At 40.2% G+C, this 18,358-nt stretch overlaps 1 protein-coding gene across 5 annotated transcripts in view; it reads left to right on the top strand.

The window, feature by feature from the left end:
- The window catches only part of MAP3K20 (mitogen-activated protein kinase kinase kinase 20), a 126,168-nt gene that overhangs the window by 100,293 nt on the left and 7,517 nt on the right, over positions 1-18,358 (top strand). For all 5 annotated transcript variants that reach the window (XM_073305870.2, XM_073305871.2, XM_073305875.2 and 2 more), the window contains 5 exons: positions 778-840; positions 4,682-4,774; positions 12,610-12,726; positions 14,505-14,579; positions 15,740-15,890. In XM_073305870.2, the coding sequence (XP_073161971.1) occupies positions 778-840; positions 4,682-4,774; positions 12,610-12,726; positions 14,505-14,579; positions 15,740-15,890 (499 nt within the window). The remainder of the gene's footprint in view (positions 1-777; positions 841-4,681; positions 4,775-12,609; positions 12,727-14,504; positions 14,580-15,739; positions 15,891-18,358) is intronic.

An 18,358-nucleotide genomic window follows, 5' to 3' on the forward strand; every position in this document is an offset into this window, starting at 1 on the left:
GGCCCCCAAAAGGAAACGGTTTAGAACCCCTGGAATAGAGAATGCAGTTCTTGCTGAGTTGGCTCAGTGAGGCTAACAGAAGTAAAAACCTGTACAAACCTATATTTGTGATTGAGGGTATGTCTACACTGTAACTAGGAGTGTGCTTCCCAGTGCCCATCGGCAGTCATGCAAATCTTCTTGAGCTAGTGTGCTAAAACTTTCAGTAAAAAGAAAAGGAGTACTTGTGGCACCTTAGAGACTAACCAATTTATTTGAGCATGAGCTTTCGTGAGCTACAGCTCACTTCATCGGATGCATGCCGTGGAAACTGCAGCAGACTTTATTTATACACAGAGAATATGCATAGTCTGTGTGGTATGTAGCCCAACATAGCATGGGCAGCAGCTCAAGCTAGCCATCTGAGTACAAGCCCACCTGGACCCCCGGGTAGCTGCTGCCTATGCTAACCCTGTCTACACTGCTATTGTGGAGCTAGCACGTGTCTGTCTACCCATCTGTGAAAGCACATGCCCAGCTGCAGTGTAGATAGACCCTAAATTAAGCAGATCTGACTCTGAATACTCACAAGGGGACAGATCTGCTGAGTAAGAAGATGCCATTTTAGAGTCCCTTTTTAGAACAGAACTGTACATTAAGATTGGATACAGAGAACACTATGCACACTGAATGAGTTACTTACACACACACACACAGAGTGCTGTTTTTCAGTCCTGCATTTACGCTTTACATCATGATGAACTATGGTCTGATTTGGGTTTGTTTGGTTTCTTACAGACTGCTATTGAGAGGTTAACTCATGATTACCTAAACATGTTTCATTTCCCACCATTAATTAAGGTCAGTATTTATTTACTTATTTAAAAGGTGCTGCCTGCCTTGACTCGATAAATGTATCTATTCCTGTACCTATGCTGTGCTACTAGGCCTTACACTTAGTATAGGGTACACATCTACGTTGTCACTATCTGTGGCAGATTTTTGAGGTCAAGTTAGCAATATGAGTGTGCGTATCAGAACAAGTAATATCACAACAATACACCCTCTCAATGAGGTTCAAAGAATTAATACAACAGAAAGATGTCTTGCAGGTTAACATATGATGGTAATATCATAAGGCCAGATTGTGACCCCTCGTACTTGCATGGGTGAGCAGTTACTCCCATCAGTAATGCCACTGAAATCAGTGGATTATTCATGTGAGTAACTACTCGTTGTGTGCAAAGTAGTTCCAATCCAGACCATAATGAGCACATCATTCCTTACTCTGTTGTCTTACAGGAGAAAATAATTATGTACTATAGTAGTCATTCTTTTGTTTCCTTTTTAAGCCCCCTGCATGCTAACCATACATCTTTTGGGTTTTGTGATATCAGCAACAACAGGTAGGACACCAACAAAGATAGACCTGCTCTACCCCTCCTCCAGGGTCCTTCCTTTGGATTTAAGATATAAAGACTCAACTGACTTTTAGAGCTTACTATGAAACCCAAGGAGGGTGAGGTAATTTCTTCTGTTGAACAAACATCTGTTGGTGAGAGGGACAAGCTTTAAGAATTGTGGTAAGAAAATTGTCTCTCTCATGAACAGAAGTTGGTCCAATAAAAGATATTAACTCACCCACCTTGTCTCTCTAATATCCTGGAATCAACATGACTGCAACTACACTGCATACATCAAACCAAAGGAATTCTGTCAGCTAATCAGATAGTACTAGACCCCAAAGTATTCAGTTGCTTTTATAGCTGTTATAATTTACAGCACAACAATACAGTGAGACCCACTTAAAATAAAGTCCATCGTACAATCAAAGGAAAATCCATAATTGTTTACTGCATTGCAAATTTCAAGCCATAATTCCAGTTACTATGGACAGCTGCTCAAAATGACATTGTTCTGTGAAATAACGGCTTCATATGGAGCTGAAAGTGCTCAACACCTCATAGGAGCTTGCCCTGTAACAGGCTGCCAGTGTTTATAGTGTAACACAAGCTAATTTGTGAGTTCTGGTATATATAGTCAGATAGCAGACTGCGAAGAGCTACAGAGAGACCTCACAAAACTGGGTGACTGTGCAACAAAATGGCAGATGAAATTCAATGTTGATAAATGCAAACTAATGCACATTGGAAAACTATACACATAAAATGATGGGGTCTATATTAGCTGTCACCACTCAAGAAAGAGATCTTGGAGTCATTGTGGATAGTTCTCTGAAAACTTCCACTCAGTGTCATGGGGCAGTCAAAAAAGCGAACAGAATGTTGGGAATCATTAAGAAAGGGATAGATAATGAGACAGAAAATATCATATTGCCTCTATATAAATCCATGGTAGGCCCACATCTTGAATACTGTGTGCAGATGTGATTGTCCCATCGCAAAAAAGATGTATTGGAATTGGAAAAGGTTCAGAAAAGAGCAACAAAAATTATTAAAGGCATGAAACAGCTTCCGTATGAGGAGAGATTAATAAGACTGGGACTCTACAGCTTGGAAAAGAGATGACTAAGGGAGGATATGATAGAGGTCTATAAAATTGTGACTGGTTTCGAGAAAGGAAATAAGGAAGTGTTATTTACTCCTTATAACACAAGAACTAGGGGTCACCAAATGAAATTAATAGGCAGCAGATTTAAAACGAACAAAAGGAAGTATTTCTTCACAGAATGCGCAGTCAACCCGTGGAACTCTTTTCCAGAGGATGTTGTGAAGGCCAAGATTATAACAGGCTTCAAAAAAGAACTAGATAGAATTATCGTAGAACCATAGGACTGGAAGGGACCTCGAGAGGTGATCTAGTCCAGTCCCCTGCACTCGTGACAGAACAAAGTATTATCTAGACCATTCCTGACTGGTGTTTGTCTAACCTGCTCTTAAAAATCTCCAGTGATGGAGATTCCACAGCCTCCCTCGTCAGTTTATTCCAGTGCTAACCTGACAGTTAGAAAGTTTTTCCTAATGTCCAACCTAAACCTTCCTTGCTTCAATTTAAGCCCATTGCTTCTTGTGCTATCCTCAGAGGTTAAGAAAAACTATTTTTCTCTCTCCTCCTTGTAACAACCTTTTACATACTTGAAAACTATCATGTCCCCTCTGTCTTCTCTTTTCCAGACTAAACAAACCCAATTTTTTCAATCTTCCCTCATAGGTCATGTTTTCTAGACATTTAATCATTTTTGTTGCTCTTCTCTGGACACTCTCCAATTCGTTCACATCTTTCCTGAAATGTGGTGCCCAGAACCGGACACAATACTCCAGTTGAGGCCTAATCAGCGCAGAATAGAGAGGAAGAATTACTACTTGCGTCTTGCTTACAACACTCCTTCTAATACATTCCAGAATGATATTTGCTTTTTTTCCAGTAGTGTTACACTGTTGACTGATATTTAGCTTGTGGTCCACTATGACCCCCAGATCCCTTTCTGCAGTATTCCTTCCTAGGCAGCCATTTCCAATTTTGTATGTGTGCAACTGATTGTTCCTCCCTAAGTGGAGTACTTTTCATTTGTCCTTATTGAATTTCATCCTATTTACTTCAGACTATTTCTCCAGTTTGTCCAGATCATTTTGAATTTTAATCCTATCCTCCAAAGAACTTGCAACCCCTTCCAGCTTGATATCGTCCTCAAATTTTATAAGTGTACTCTCTGTCATTATCTAAATCATTAATGAAGATATTGAACAGAACCGGACCCAGAACTGATGCCTGAGGGACCCCACTTGTTATGTCCTTCCAGCATGACTGTGAACCACTGATAACTACTCTCTGGGAACGGTTTTCCAGCCAGTTATGCACCCACCTTATAGTAGCTCCATCTAGGTTGCATTTCCCTAGTTTGTTTATGAGAAGGTCATGCAAGACAGTATCAAAAGCTTTACTAAAGTCAAGATATACCGAGTCTACCCCTATCCACAAGGCTTGTTGCCCTGTCAAAGAAAGCTATCAGGTTGGTTTGACAGGATTTGTTCTTGACAAATCCATGCTGACTGTTACTTGTCACCTTATTATCTTCTAGATGTTTGCAAATTGATTGCTAAATTATTGGCTCCATTATCTTTCCGGATACAGAAGTTAAGCTGACTGGTCTGTAAATTCTCTGGCTTGTCCTTATTTTCCCTTTTTATAGATGGGCACTATATTTGCCCTTTTCCAGTCTTCTGGAATCTCTCCTGTCTTCCATGACTTTTCAAAGATAATTGCTAATGGCTCATATATCTCCTCAGTCAGCTCCTTGAGTATTCTAGGGTACATTTCATCAGGCCCTGGTGACTTGAAGACATAGATAAGTTCATGGAGGATAGCTCCATCAATGGCTATTAGCCAGGATGGGGAGGGATGGTGACCCTATTCTCTGTCTCCCAGTAGTTGGGAATGGGTGATAGGGAATGGATCACTTGATGATTACCTGTTCTGTTCATTCCCTCTGGGGCACCTGGCATTGGCCGCTGTCAGAAGACAGGATACTGGACTAGAGGAACCTTTTGGTCTGACCCCGTACGGCCGTTCCTATGTTTTTATGTGGAACTACTGAGAGGACGGCAGTATCATCTGACCAGCCAATAGATTTGTAACATACAAAAGGAAAGGGTATTAAACTCATACTGTCAAATGTAGCCGGGTCACCAACTCACAGAGACTCATAATAGAGGTAATTTCTTACACTGTGTTTCTGTGATAGGATTCTGTAAGTGGAAATGAAGAAAACATGGAGAAAGTAGTGAACCTGGAACTTGTTTTTGGTTATCACTTGAAACTTGGAAATGGTCCACAGGTAAATGAATCTTGTTGGGATAATATCATTTTATTTCTGTTTCTTTAATCATTACTCAAACGGCCCAATGTCTGTAGAAATATTTTCCATTTATTATGTGAATCCTGCTACTCAGAAAATCACTGAGCAAATTTCAAAGTACAATGCTGAATCAATGATGGATGGGTACAAGAAAAACAGTGGTACAGGAAGTTTTGAATTAAACAAGATTGTTTCCTCATAAGCATTTTCTCTAACTTCAGTTTTGTGATTGAGAATTTCTTATATAAATCCTTTATCATACTGAACATGAGACAACAGGTTTTTGTGAAAAGGAGGTAAATTGAGATACCAGTGGAGGCTGGGGGCTTGGACTAGTATTGAATTTGTCTCATTCATGGGCAAAACCTTCTTGGTTTGCTATGTGGGGATTTTCTCCTTTCTTTTTCATTGTATTTTGGATTTCTTTTATCTGAAGCATTTTCCAGTTGTAAAGATGGATTTCCCATTGCAGTGTGAATTGCTTGTACATCCCCAGTGCTCTCAGGCACCCATAACTTGTGGTGCTATACAGCTTCTTTTCTGTAGGTGCACATTGTGCCCTGCCTTGTGCAGCCATGCAAGGGAGTAAGGGGCAGAAGGCTTTGAAGTGTTGGGGGAGGTACTCTACACCAGCTATATGCCTGGCACATGGGGGCTTCCCCCACAGAACAGGTGGAATCCAGGAGGCAGATTCTCACTCTTCGCAGGTTTCCCAGGTTGCACCTGAATTAGCACAACAATGTACTGCCCCTCGCTAGGGACTCATGAAAAAGCAGTGACTGCAGTTTTCTTAGTGCGTTTCTTCATGTAACTGTGGAAAGCTTCCTTCTTTTGTGGTTATTTCGCTCTCTCGCTCTCTCTCGCTTTCCAGCAGATTTTGCTTGCATTGTGAGTTGGTGTGTGCATACAGGAGAAGGTATATTTCCACCCCTGAGGTGTACTATGTGCTAATCCTTCCTTTTCTGGGATTTCACCTTTGTTTCATGAGTGTGAAACAAAGGTGAAATCCCACCTTTCAGTCGCAACAGGAATGCGCAAACCCTATCCACCATGGGCTCGTCTAGACTGTGGAAGCTTCCCCCAGAATTCTAACCGGATTTAAAACTGGTTCAGCTAATCCAGTTATAAAACATGGTTGGGACCGAGTGCACCCTACCAATGTCATATAAACGAAGCTCATGGGGGATAGGGGACTCCCTGACAAATGTAAGCCAGGATTTTTTTGTGGAATATGTTTTAAGAATTGTGGTAAGAAAAATTGTAGCCTTCTCAGAAGGTTTGGTGAGCAGGGTTCTCTGGAGACGTTCCTAGCTTTGCTGTTCAAGAAAACCACATTGGAACTCTGCTTAAATGCACTCATTTAAACCCAGTGACAACCAGCCCAGGTCTGATTCATTTTAAAACTGGTCGGAGCCATAGAGTAAGTCAGACTTGGATGGCCTGAACTGCCTTTACTGGCCTGGTTTCCAAACCAGCGTGTATTTTTTAACGATCTGTAAAAATAGTAGGTCATCTTCACCCAGGTCTATACTAGGACTACATGGCCCTGACTTCTGGGAGGGTTCTGAAGGTTTATTTTAGTATTATTTATTTATATGTAGTGCTATATCAGAGAGCTATTCCAAACAAATGTACCTGGTTCTCTGGTTATCCCAGTGGGATAAGTCTAAAGACACAGGCTGGTACCATGCGGGACGATTCAGGACAACATAATACTAAAATGTAATGCCACATCTTCATTGTAACTGAATGCAATTTAATGAAAGCTTGTCATCCTTTTCTACCTACTGCTTCTTCCACCCTTTCCCATCTCTTTGAGACTTAGAAAGTAAAGGAAGGCTAGTAGCTCTTTTCTCTTTATAAACAGTCTGTCAACACCAATTTACTTTGCTTTTTGGGGAACTCATCGGGTTAAAATCATGGCAAAAAGCAGTTAAAGCTACATTCCATATCCAAAATTAAGATGTTCCCATTTTCCAGCTTTTCAGTTTTACCTCACACACATAGGTGCATAGGTGCGTTTACAACACTGCCTATTTCAATTCTTTTGGAGTATTTCTTGTGATCCACAGCCTCCTTTGCAAGACCCTTGAATGCTTTTAATCTCTTACACATAAAATTTTCTAGTCTAATAATCTTTGATTTAGTCCCAAAGATTTCTCAGCACTTAAAAATTCCGAAATATCGTATAGGAGTCCAAGCAGAATCATAGTCTTTTATTATTTATTACAGCAGACGTGTGTAGATTCTAATAAAGCAGAGAAAAGAGAAATAGTTTCTTTGTAAAACTGAAAAAAATACCTGAGCAATAAAATAAATATAACTACAGTTTAACTAAACTGATTAATATAATCTGTCAAAGTGGAGCATCACGTAGTCGGGCAAAATGGTATGCCTCAATGCTACAGTGTCATTGCTCATTGAAATTTTAGCACAAGGCACTTTGAACTCATCAGGTTTTCCATCAAGAAGGGACCACTTGGGCCTTATTCTGATCTGACACTAGTGTAAAACGGGTGCCACTCTACTGATTTCAATGTGGTTACTCCTGGAACACCACCAGTGTAAATGAGATCAGAAGCAAGCCCATACTCTTCGAAGGTGTTGAATGTAGGATGCGGTGCAGCAATTCCTATAGGAAATGCACATTTTTATTGAACTGTAAAGAGGTATATGCAGGCTCATTGAATTTTTTGGCTGAGTAACTTGCTCACTTGCCTTTCTATAGAACCTTTTTAGTATATATCTGGATTTTTACAGTACACCCAATGTGGATGTAATTGCCCTCTTCCCATCCCCATTCTCATACATGCAAAGTCCCAATAATCTGTCTTTGTACAGGGGACGTGAGCAGGTTCCAACCCATAGACAGTCTGTTGGCTTGCAGCACAACCTCGCTCCAGGGCACTACTCCAGAGTGAAGTCTAGAATAGTAGCCACTGCATCTCCACATGGACAACAGTGGATGCAATGGTACTGCCCCAGCCTAGCCCAAACCTCCTTACACACCAGCCTCTCCTGGGCTGATATACAGAATCCCAGTCATGAATCCCTGAACAGCTACTTCCCCTAAAGGCAATCCACCCCGTGCCCCAACACAGTCCCATTGCAGAGTGAAAATAGCACAGAAAGCCTGGCACAGGCCCACAGCGTTGGAGGGTGGATTTCATCCTTTCTGAGGGCATGTTGGGCTTACTCCCCTGCACCACTTTTGGAGCTGTCTATCACTAGTGGTAACTGGAAGCTGTCTACAAAAGTACAGAGGTTTGTTAAATGGCATGAAGATATAGTCAGTGCTTGGAAAAGGGAATACTGTTTTTCACATTTCCACCTTTAAAATATTGCATTCACAAACAAGTGAACTGGCAATTTATTTTTATGGTGATGATCAGGGCCCTAAAAATCCTTATTTGCTTGCAACCACTTAGTGAGGACAGACCTTTGTACACATGGCAGCTAATCTCAGAACCATTTCTGTCTCAGAACTCTGTCTGTCTCAGCTGCTGAAACCTGCTGTTTTAAAGGCAGTAGAGCTGAACATCTAGTGACAGCACCTGGGTTATTTATCATTATGTATAACTCGCTATGCTACATTTTATTATGCTGGATTTACATGAAAGATAATATCAAATGAAAGATATTTTTGCATATTTAGCTACAATAAGGTCCCAATATTATGTTCCTCATTCAGGCAAAATTCCCATTGATCTGGGACTTCTGCCTGAGTGAAAGATCAGGCCCTTCAAGTAAGCACACAGGCAATCAATTATATAAATGTATGTTTAGCTGGCATTGTTTCTTTATTTTTTAAGAGCACCTCTCTCTAAAGCCCCCTTTTTTCCTCCCCATACAAAACTGAAACAAAAAATGCAATGCAGCAACCTTCTCTGTACTGGTGTCTAGTTGGCAGCAATCTGCCCTGACCTGAGACATGAGCCATTGTTAAGGGTATAACACATTTACATATTTTGCAATAAAACATCAGTTATTTGCATTACTGTGTCAAGTTTTATTTGATTCTTTCACCTAAAAATGACTCATTTTCCTTTCTTGTATTTTAAAAACCAACTACTCTAAGCTTGTTTGAGAATAATCAAAAATTGCCCATTTAGCTAGAAGTCATTTTCTTTTCAAAAGGCAAACGTTATTTAATCTTTCAGCTGTTCATTGTGCCATCATAAATACTTTCTTTTCAGCACAGTTGTGGGGACTGAAATGAGCCCACTAATTGCCTCCCATTTCGACTGACATGTGGTGGTTTAGTGGAAAGAGAACACAGCAGGGAGAAGGAAATAGGAGGCTGAGAAAATGAGAGCTAATTATTTTCACTGCCTCATGTCAGGCTCTGTGTCAGCCTTGTTTTTACAAACTGGAAGGTTTAGCACTAAATAAAACAAACTGGCGTCATGTTTTTATATACTGGCAGTGTCATGGAAGCAGCTGCACATCTCAAAGACAATATAATGCCTGCATTCGCATGGACACCATCTGACAACCACTGTGAGCCACTACTAATGAGGATATCACAGTGGTGCCAAGTGAAAGGTGCTGAATTATGTATGATTCTTCATCAGTACAGCAATAGTCCTGTACATCATTATGAGGCATTGTTTTGCTGAAGAGATTAAAACATTCTTAGTTCCAGACCCTGCAACCTATACATGCTACAAGAGGTTATTAATGGAATTTTTAGGGAGAGTTTCTTGTGGCTTTCTTTTTGGTTAAAAATATCTCATGGGACTAAGCAGTGGCAGGTCATGACACTATATATAAAAAGAAGAGAAGCAAATTAACCATACTTGTGTTATCTTCCTTTAAATCCAGCATAATAAAATGTAGCGTAGCAGGTTATACATAATGATAAATAACCCAGGTGCTGTCACTAGATGTTCAACTCTTATGTCTTTAAAACAGCAGGTTTCAGCAGCTGAGATAGATAATAGCTAAGAATGGAAAGGAGCTACCAGGGGCCTAAATCATCAACATGCTGCTACTTCTAATGCCAGCATGACCAGCACTTTTTTCATATTTGTTTCATCTTGCACTACATCTTATGTTTTCCAATATCCTGTTGCCTGCTAAGATGCTGTTTCCATTTTTCCTTGACTCTTAAACTTTTTTTTTATTGCCACAACTGAATTTAAAAACATATCCTAAATTCATGCCTCCTTCCAGAATGAGATCTCTCCCCAGGGAGTGTTTTTTGTACCAAGAGGTGTGTGTTGTTGTTTAAAGCCCCTGGCTGATCTTTTATGTTTTCCTTTCGTTTTTCATTATTGACATTAATATTTGTTGTTTTAAGGTGAGTGATATGATCACAGGAATAAACGGAAGGCCTGGTTTTTAAAGTGTTCTTGCTTTACTCTTATGGATCTTAGGAGTAGTGAGTTTGTAATACTTTTATGATTTGCTTTTCTCTTACATTCCTACAGCCATTTTCAGAGGCTGTTGATTTATTGGCTTGTTCTAAATATAAGTCAGAAAGTATCTGCACTCAAAGTTTGAGTGTTTGTGCCTCAGTTATGCAGTTGGCTTCCTCTTCATAGTTCGAAAACTAAATCTGTTTTATTTATTTAAATCAAAACTGAAAAGATAGATATTTGACAAGGCTTTGTGTTTGAATTGTAAAGTGCCCAGGGACATCTTTTGTGAAGGACATTGTGTAAATACATTTATAAACAGATTTTTTAATGTGCCACTTCCACAGAATATGTTTTGTTCCCCACTTTATCCAGGTAGTAAACTTCGCCTTGACTCAAGAGACCTTTATGGCCCTGATTCAGCAGAGAACTTAACCACATGCTTTAGTTCCAATGAATTAAATAATTTGAATTAAGTGCTGTGCTGAATTGAAATGGACATAAGCATGTATTTATGTTCTTTGCTGAATCAGGGCCTATATATTAATAGGGGGAAGTAGAGCAATAATCTTTTCTACTTTTAAGCTTCTTTGAACTGTAGAAAGCTAGTGTTGCTTACTGAATGGTTAACCCTAAAGATTAGTATATACTTAAGGAAAGTAGCTGACTAGTAAACTGATCACACAAGTGTCTTGTCCACAAATCGGGCTGGTCTCTTTTTAATTTAAAAGATAAGTATTTTAAAAGGTGACATAGCAATATTCCTCAGATCAAATAAGATGTTCATTTTCCAGTGGACATAGAGGGCAGATTGAATGGTTTGGCCTGTGACAGACACAGAATTTTGAGGAGGAGTATGGGTCTGAGAACAGCGTTTTAAGGGATAAGGTTTCGTATTTCATTGTATGAAACTGCTGTTTAAAGAAGAAAAGGCCTTGCTCATGCACTGCTCCTAGTATAGCTGAGTCCACAACTGTTTGGGCCAAAGTGGTTTATTACCCTATCAAAGAGGCTTCTTCCTTTGGGTCTGATCCAAAGAGTTGCTACGCACCTTTACTTTGCTACTGAAGTTACTGGGAGTTACCAGGTACTCCGAGCCTGGACTCAGATCCTATATTTAATGCAGTAATTACAGTTTTTCCTTTGGAGATAGGGGTTTGAATCACATTGTTTATCAAAACAGATTGATATTCATCAGATTTGTTTTGGAGGGAGACTTCACCAAAGTAGCACAAAATCCAGATTTACGCAGTAATAGACATCCTGAAACAAGATTCTGCAGTGCAAAGCATAGGAAGTAAAGTGGTGGTGATCTCTAAGCGCTCTGCTATGGTCTCTGGACCATATACCGTATTCCACAGAAATACACAGTGTTAAGTTTGTGCACATGGAGAAATTGAGGCACACGGACTTGCCAAAGGCCACGTGGCAATTCAGCGTCACAGCCACAATTGCAGCCTTGGGGCAAGATTTCAGCAGAGCTCATAATCTATGTAAGCACCTAAATGAAGAGGCCAGTTTTTCAAAATGCTCCACGCTCAATGAGGCCCCAGATCTCCTGACTCCCAGTCTCTCTGCTCTGTTCACAAATCAGTAAAACAGAGTAATAGACTACATTGCTTCTCAATTAAAACTCCCAGGGCCAGGCTAATGAGTCAGAGCATGGGCATAATTTTAAGCATGTTTAAGAGCTTTGCCGGAATGCTCAACACCTCAGAGGATCAAGCCCTTTGCAAGGGGCTGAGTGCTTCTGATGGGTGGCTCCAATCCAATCAGTGGGACTATTCACCCGCTTCCAGCCAAGCATGTGCTTAAGTCCTTTGCTTGATCAGGGCCATAATTATTATTTTTATATGAAGTCCTGAGCTCCTTGAACTCTAGCTGAAATGAACAGGACTAGAGGGCGCTCAGTATCACACAGGAGGATGCTTGGTACCTGATATAACTGGGTTCTAATAACTTGCTGCTCCTTTATTCCAGCAGTTTTTTTAGTGGCATTTCTTAGACTCTATGATCATTTGTTCTTGGATTCACACGGAAGGACTCGTCTGGGCCCACTGGGAAATAAAGCTGATAACTCAGCTTCTCTCTACTGCTGTGTTACTCTGTCTCAGCTTGCTTATGGAAACCTTCCATGCCTGCTCCTGAAACCGTATTTACCTATTAGTGTAAATATACCTGCTCTATCTTCCCTGAGCCTCTCAGAGGAAATTCTACCATTTAAGAAACTAAAACACAGTATCAAAATGACAACTGTTTCTCAGATGTGAACTAATAGAAATGCTACCAAGAAAACAGAAAGGTTCATTCACTTTGGATACTTTTATCCTGAAAAGAATCCAGTAGGAATGTATTCCAAACCTTGGGTTTTAACACATTTAGGGTTTTGCAGATTTTGTTTATATTTTGTATTGTTTCTTGTTCTAAAATGTTATTACTCTCTTTTAATACTAGGACTGTAAATGGAAAATGTTTATGGAGATGGATGGGGATGAAATTGCAATAACCTACATAAAAGATGTGACATTCAACACTAACCTACCTGATGTAGAGATTTTAAAAATGACAAAGGTAGGGTTCTGTTTACAGCCTTTATGAATTCATAGATCTCAAACAAAAACATTAAATACCAAAGCAGTAGATTTTTGTGCTTGTGAAAACCTCAGTCTCTTGACAGCTTTTAAATAAAATGCATTATTTTTGAAGATTTGTATCATAATTTGACTGATTTGTTAATATTCCCTATTAAGCCAGGCTAAGGATAAAGCAATATGAGAGGAATCATTTAAAATGTTCTTCTTTTACTTCCATGATATGTTTTCTTTATTTGCTTACCACATTTAAATGAAAGAAAAAGTGCAAGTGATGAAAATGTTCCACTTACTGAAACTTCCATATGCTATTTGTATTTTTTTTAAACTTTGACTTTGTTATGAAACTCCTCTCTCAAATGTGATAAGATCTTAAACCCTACCCTTACAACCAAGATCAGAGCACAGTGCAAGGTATGGAACCTTGATTCCACAAAGTCATCAGAAAAGTAGTGAGCAGCCAATGAATAGAAAAGTCACAATAAGAGGGGGAAAAAACCCTGTCCGTTAACTTTAGTAACTCAAGCCCTAATGGCATCATAAAATGCAGCTTGTGACCATTGTTTTACTACAAAAATGGGAAAATGTGGCAAAGAAATGGAGTGGGTAGTCGGATGTATTCCACATTGAGCACCGTCAGTGAAATATAGAGCATCTTCAACTCCACCTCAATGGGAGTTTAACCTGACTTCAGCATTTGCCTCTAAATATTTACCAGCCAATGTCTTGACTGATTTTAATCTAGGAGATGGAAGTTGTTTTCATAGGCAGGGCACTCTGTTTGCTGTTCATTTCTAATTGATTGTTTTTTATTAATGTGACCCACCCTAATACCTTGGCAATGTGTAACAATATAAATTTGTAAATGAAAAAATATGCAACATCTTGATTGCCAATTAGAATGCTGCTCTAATGTGCCCTGATGGAAAAACTCTCATGAATGGCTTTAACTGTGTACATTCCTTATTCAGCATTCATTGGCTGTTTTGTCTTAGGAATAACTGCTGGAGCCAAACCCTCAACAGGGAAAATAACAGGAAATAACAAAATATGGTGTTACCATGATAGGCTTATTACATAGTATTTCCCCACTGGAACTACCATTAATGCTGTCCTTGTGTTTATGTGGCCACTGAATGCTGGAACCTTTATTATTAGTGTTAAGATTTGCTAGTTTTTGCATTTTCTCTTGTGAGAGACATTTTTTTGTATTTCATTTCTCAAGGCTTTGCATGTTTTTTCCTGTTAAATTTTTATCAGTATTAAAATTAAACACAAGGAGATTGTCAGGTATAAGCTTAATATTCCGCATACTTCTACACTCTTTTAACCTGGAGGAGAATGTCTTCAGGAATCTAAGTATCTGTTCTTGTTGTTTTTTAAAATTTCCTCTTTGTTGGCAAGAAATTAAAAAAGAATGAAATAAAATGTTAAGGTCCCTACAAAAACATTGTGTTTCTTATGCTCTGTCTGTAAAAGCAGTTAGCTTAAGTATACTATACTCCACAAATACATTTTACTGCTAATTTAGTAATGAATGTGGTATACAAACAAGGAAGTAAACAATTCCGAACGGTGTTGCTTTATGTCCCATTAATACATAGGGAAAATATGGATGCATTTGCCACATGAAAAAGGACAAAAGCTGTAGGGAATGAGTTTTTTTAAAAAACCTTTTTGGTGTAATAATAAAGCAATCAAATGAAAATAATAATCCTCCCCTCCCCACACACATGCTGTTTATTTTTCCCTTTTCAGCCACCATTTGTAATGGAGAAATGGATTGTGGGAATAGCAAAAGATCAGAATGTAGAATGTATTATTACATATGAGGTAAGTGCAGAAAAAGTAAGGCAAATACTTATCCAAGTTGAAAACCTACAGCATAATTTCATTAAAAGCTGGTAGCAGGGCACTTTGACTTTGCTGCATACTGTAATCAAGGTCCAGCACTGCATAATTAATTGCAAAATCTCAAGTTCTGATGAAAAACTGAATGATGTTTTCAGAGTCTGTGTGTTCAGATTCCTGAACACAAAAATTCCTCACGAAAGCTTATGCTCAAATAAATTGGTTAGTCTCTAAGGTGCCACAAGTCCTCCTTTTCGTTTTGCGAATACAGACTAACACGGCTGCTACTCTGAAATTCCTCAAGTAAGAAAACTTTTTTATTTAAACAGCGGTCAGTATTGCTGGTGTTTGTTTGTTGTTGTGTTTGTTGTTACCTTGTCAGGGAAGTGCTAATTAGCTGATGAACAACAGGAGGAGGAAGAAGGTGATGAGAAATGGAGAGAAACATAAAATAAAATCTGGAGACAATTTAGCACTGTTTAACCTGATGGAAATTAGACTTTGTATTAAAAGGTTTGGCTTACTTACAAAAAGTGTTTTATAAAGACCAACAGTATGCTTCACATTGAGGCTAATAATTGAAATCCCAGCTCTGTCCTGAGGTATGGATTCAAGCAGGGCTATCGAGATAGGAAAATGCTGGACCTGGCTTACTTGTCTCAGAAGTGAAGAACAGTGGTTTTCTCTGATACGAAGACTAACCCCAGGTTCCTTTTAGCTGGTAGTGCCTCACAGGAGTCACAGGGAAAGATTGCAGGATTAAAGAGCTTTCTACTGTAGGCAAGTTACCATGAGGGGAATCCCCCGCAACAAATACCTGCCTACTGCCTATCTCTTTTAGCAGAAAGGACTATTTACTTGAAGTGCAACTTGATTTAGTTATTAAAATATTTGTTAAAAAGAAAGGCATTGCAATCTTGCCCTCGTACAGGATATTAACTGAAAGGGGAATTTACGATCAGATTTTTAGCAGAATCATAAAACTGTTACTCAAAAGCCTCTGGATTCTAACAATCTCTGAGATCAGGCTAGAAACCCTCTATACAAAATGACAACAACCTCAGAGTGTTATTGGAAGGTCACTGGTGTGGCAGTTTATTTTGTTGTGTCCTAAATCATAATCTGTTCTGTTTCTTGAATAGGGTGATGTCAGAGCTCCAAAAACCACCAGACACATACATGCAGTTCAATGGAGTAAACTGAAAGCTCAGGATGAGGTGAAGTCAGTGCAGCTCATGATCCAGACCTCCCTCCCAAACTCGGAGGGCAGGCCAGGAAGCAGGTCCAGCTCAAGTAAGTCAGTATGTTTGGACGGCATTAAGTTTACTGCTGAAACATGCAAAACATTTAAAGAAGGCATAACAAAAACTCACTAAGTAAAATTCTATTTCAGCAATATGGGTCCGTCTCTCAGCTTTGGCAGGGATCTGTGGCAGCTGGGATGTCTTGCTGGGATGTATGCAGGAGAAACCCAGCAAAGCCATAGCGAGCCAGCGTAACTTTGAGGGATGTGAGAGAGAAAGACACTGGAAATGTTAGGTAGTCATGTGCTTATTGGCCCAACTGGTTAAAGTGGGATTATTCTGTATATGTTGCTAAAGTAGTGGGTCTTTGAGACTGTAAATAATTCATGGCAATAAGTTGTTGCTATGCTGTGCACCATGCCACTTGGAGCTTCACAGTGACAGCAGGAACAGAGCTCTGGTCATCCTGCTCCAAAAACCACCATCTCTTTCCATCTGAGTTAAAGGAGAATTTGCACTAGATATCAGTAGTAAAGGGCCTTAAAAAACCAGCTGAGTAGATCTGATCCTATCAGGTAGAGGGCATGTGCCCGTGCACACACACAAGTTCATTACAATTGTTTATTTGAAGTTTATCTTAACGTCTCCACTGATGTTTTAATTGTAAGTAGTAATGGGAGGTAAATCAATCTTTTGTCCTAACTAAACAGCCTATTAGTACTCCTGAAGATGTTTCCGTCCATCTGTCCAGTCTTCAGTTGTCTGAAGGTTGCTTTCTCACATTCATACAGTTTTACCATCTGTCTGAGCCCACCATGCAAGCCTTTCCAAACCGGAGGTTTGTCTGCCCAGTGTGTCAGTGCTCAGCAAGCAGGGGTGTAAATCTACAGTGATCTAGCATACTGCACGCTAACTGGCCATGTGAACCCTGCTACCATGCACTAAAAGTTCTGTAGTGCTTTGACATACTTAGTGGCCAGTAGCAGTATCTGCACGGCACACTAAAGTGCTGTAGGTTCGCACTCAAGCTTTCTGAGCATGAAGAAACCCTGTATGTATGCTCTGGGTCTCATACTCTTCTCTTTAGCACATTAATGGAGGTTGGACCTATGCATCAGTGGGCAAGTTGCTTCCAGAACTGTGGAGGTCCCTCAGATAGTGGAGCCATGAATGTTTTCACAGCACAAGGGAGGAGGGTAGATTCCAGGGACTATGCATAGAGGGGCCCAGCTGTGGCAGAGCTCAGCTTGAGTGGGGCTCCATGCTCAGGGTGGAGGGGTCAGGTCAGGAGATTCACCACTGGGAGAATAGAATCATAGCTATCAGGGTTGGAAGGGACCTCAGGAGGTCATCTAGCCCAACCCTCTGCTCAAAGCAGGACCAATCCCCAACTAAATCATCCCAGCCAGGGCTTTGTCAAGCTTGACCTTAAATACCTCTAAGGAAGGAGATTCTACCACTTCCCTAGGTAACCCATTCCAGTGCTTCACCCTCCTAATGAAAAAGTTTTTCCTAATATCCAACCTAAACCCCCCCCATCCCCTGCAACTTGAGACCATTACTCCTTGTTCTGTCATCTGCTACCACTGAGAACAGCCTAGATCCATCCTCTTTGGAACTCCCCTTCAGGTAATTGAAAGCAGCTATCAAATCCCCCCTCATTCTTCCCTTCTGCAGACTAAATAATCCCAGTTCCCTCAGCCTCTCCTCATAAATCATGTGCTCCAGCCCCCTAATCATTTTTGTTGCCCTCCGCTGGACTCTTTCCAGTTTTTCCACATCCTTCTTGTAGTGTAGGGCCCAAAAGTGGACACAGTACTCCAGATGAGGCCTCACCAATGCCAAAAAGAGGGGAATGATCACGTCCCTTGATCTGCTGGCAATGCCCCTACTAATACATTCCAAAATGCCGTTAGCCTTCTTGGCAACAAGGGCACACTGTTGACTCATATCCAGCTTTTTGTCCACTGTAACCCCAAGGTCCTTTTCTGCAGAACTGCTGCCGAGTCACTCGGTCCCTAGTCTGTAGCAGTGCATGGGATTCTTCTGTCCTAAGTGCAGGACTCTGCACTTGTCCTTGTTGAACCTCATCAGATTTCTTTTGGCCCAATCCTCTAATTTGTCTAGGTCCCTCTGTATCCTATCCCTACCCTCCAGTGTATCTACCTCTCCTCCCAGTTTAGTGTCATCTGCAAACTTGCTGAGGCTGCAATACATGCCATCCTCCAGATCATTAATGAAGATATCATTAATGAGGATTCTTCAATCCAGTTTGGCAGTAGGATCATATTATAGATACAGATTGCTGCTTGTGGGGCTGAAGTAAACTTCACCCAGTGGCTTTTGGGAGACCATTGTCCTTGTCTTCCCCCTGGCCCACTGCATCTTTTCAGCATCCTGTCCAGCTACACAGGCTGGATGCTGGGCTGAGGATTTTCCCCCAAGAGAATATACCCCATATTCTGAAGTGTCTCAGTGGTGGGACTCAAACTTTAATCCATGAATAGTCACTGAATG

This window comes from Lepidochelys kempii, chromosome 11 (assembly GCF_965140285.1).
Source record: "Lepidochelys kempii isolate rLepKem1 chromosome 11, rLepKem1.hap1, whole genome shotgun sequence".
NCBI classification, from domain to species: Eukaryota; Metazoa; Chordata; order Testudines; family Cheloniidae; genus Lepidochelys; species Lepidochelys kempii.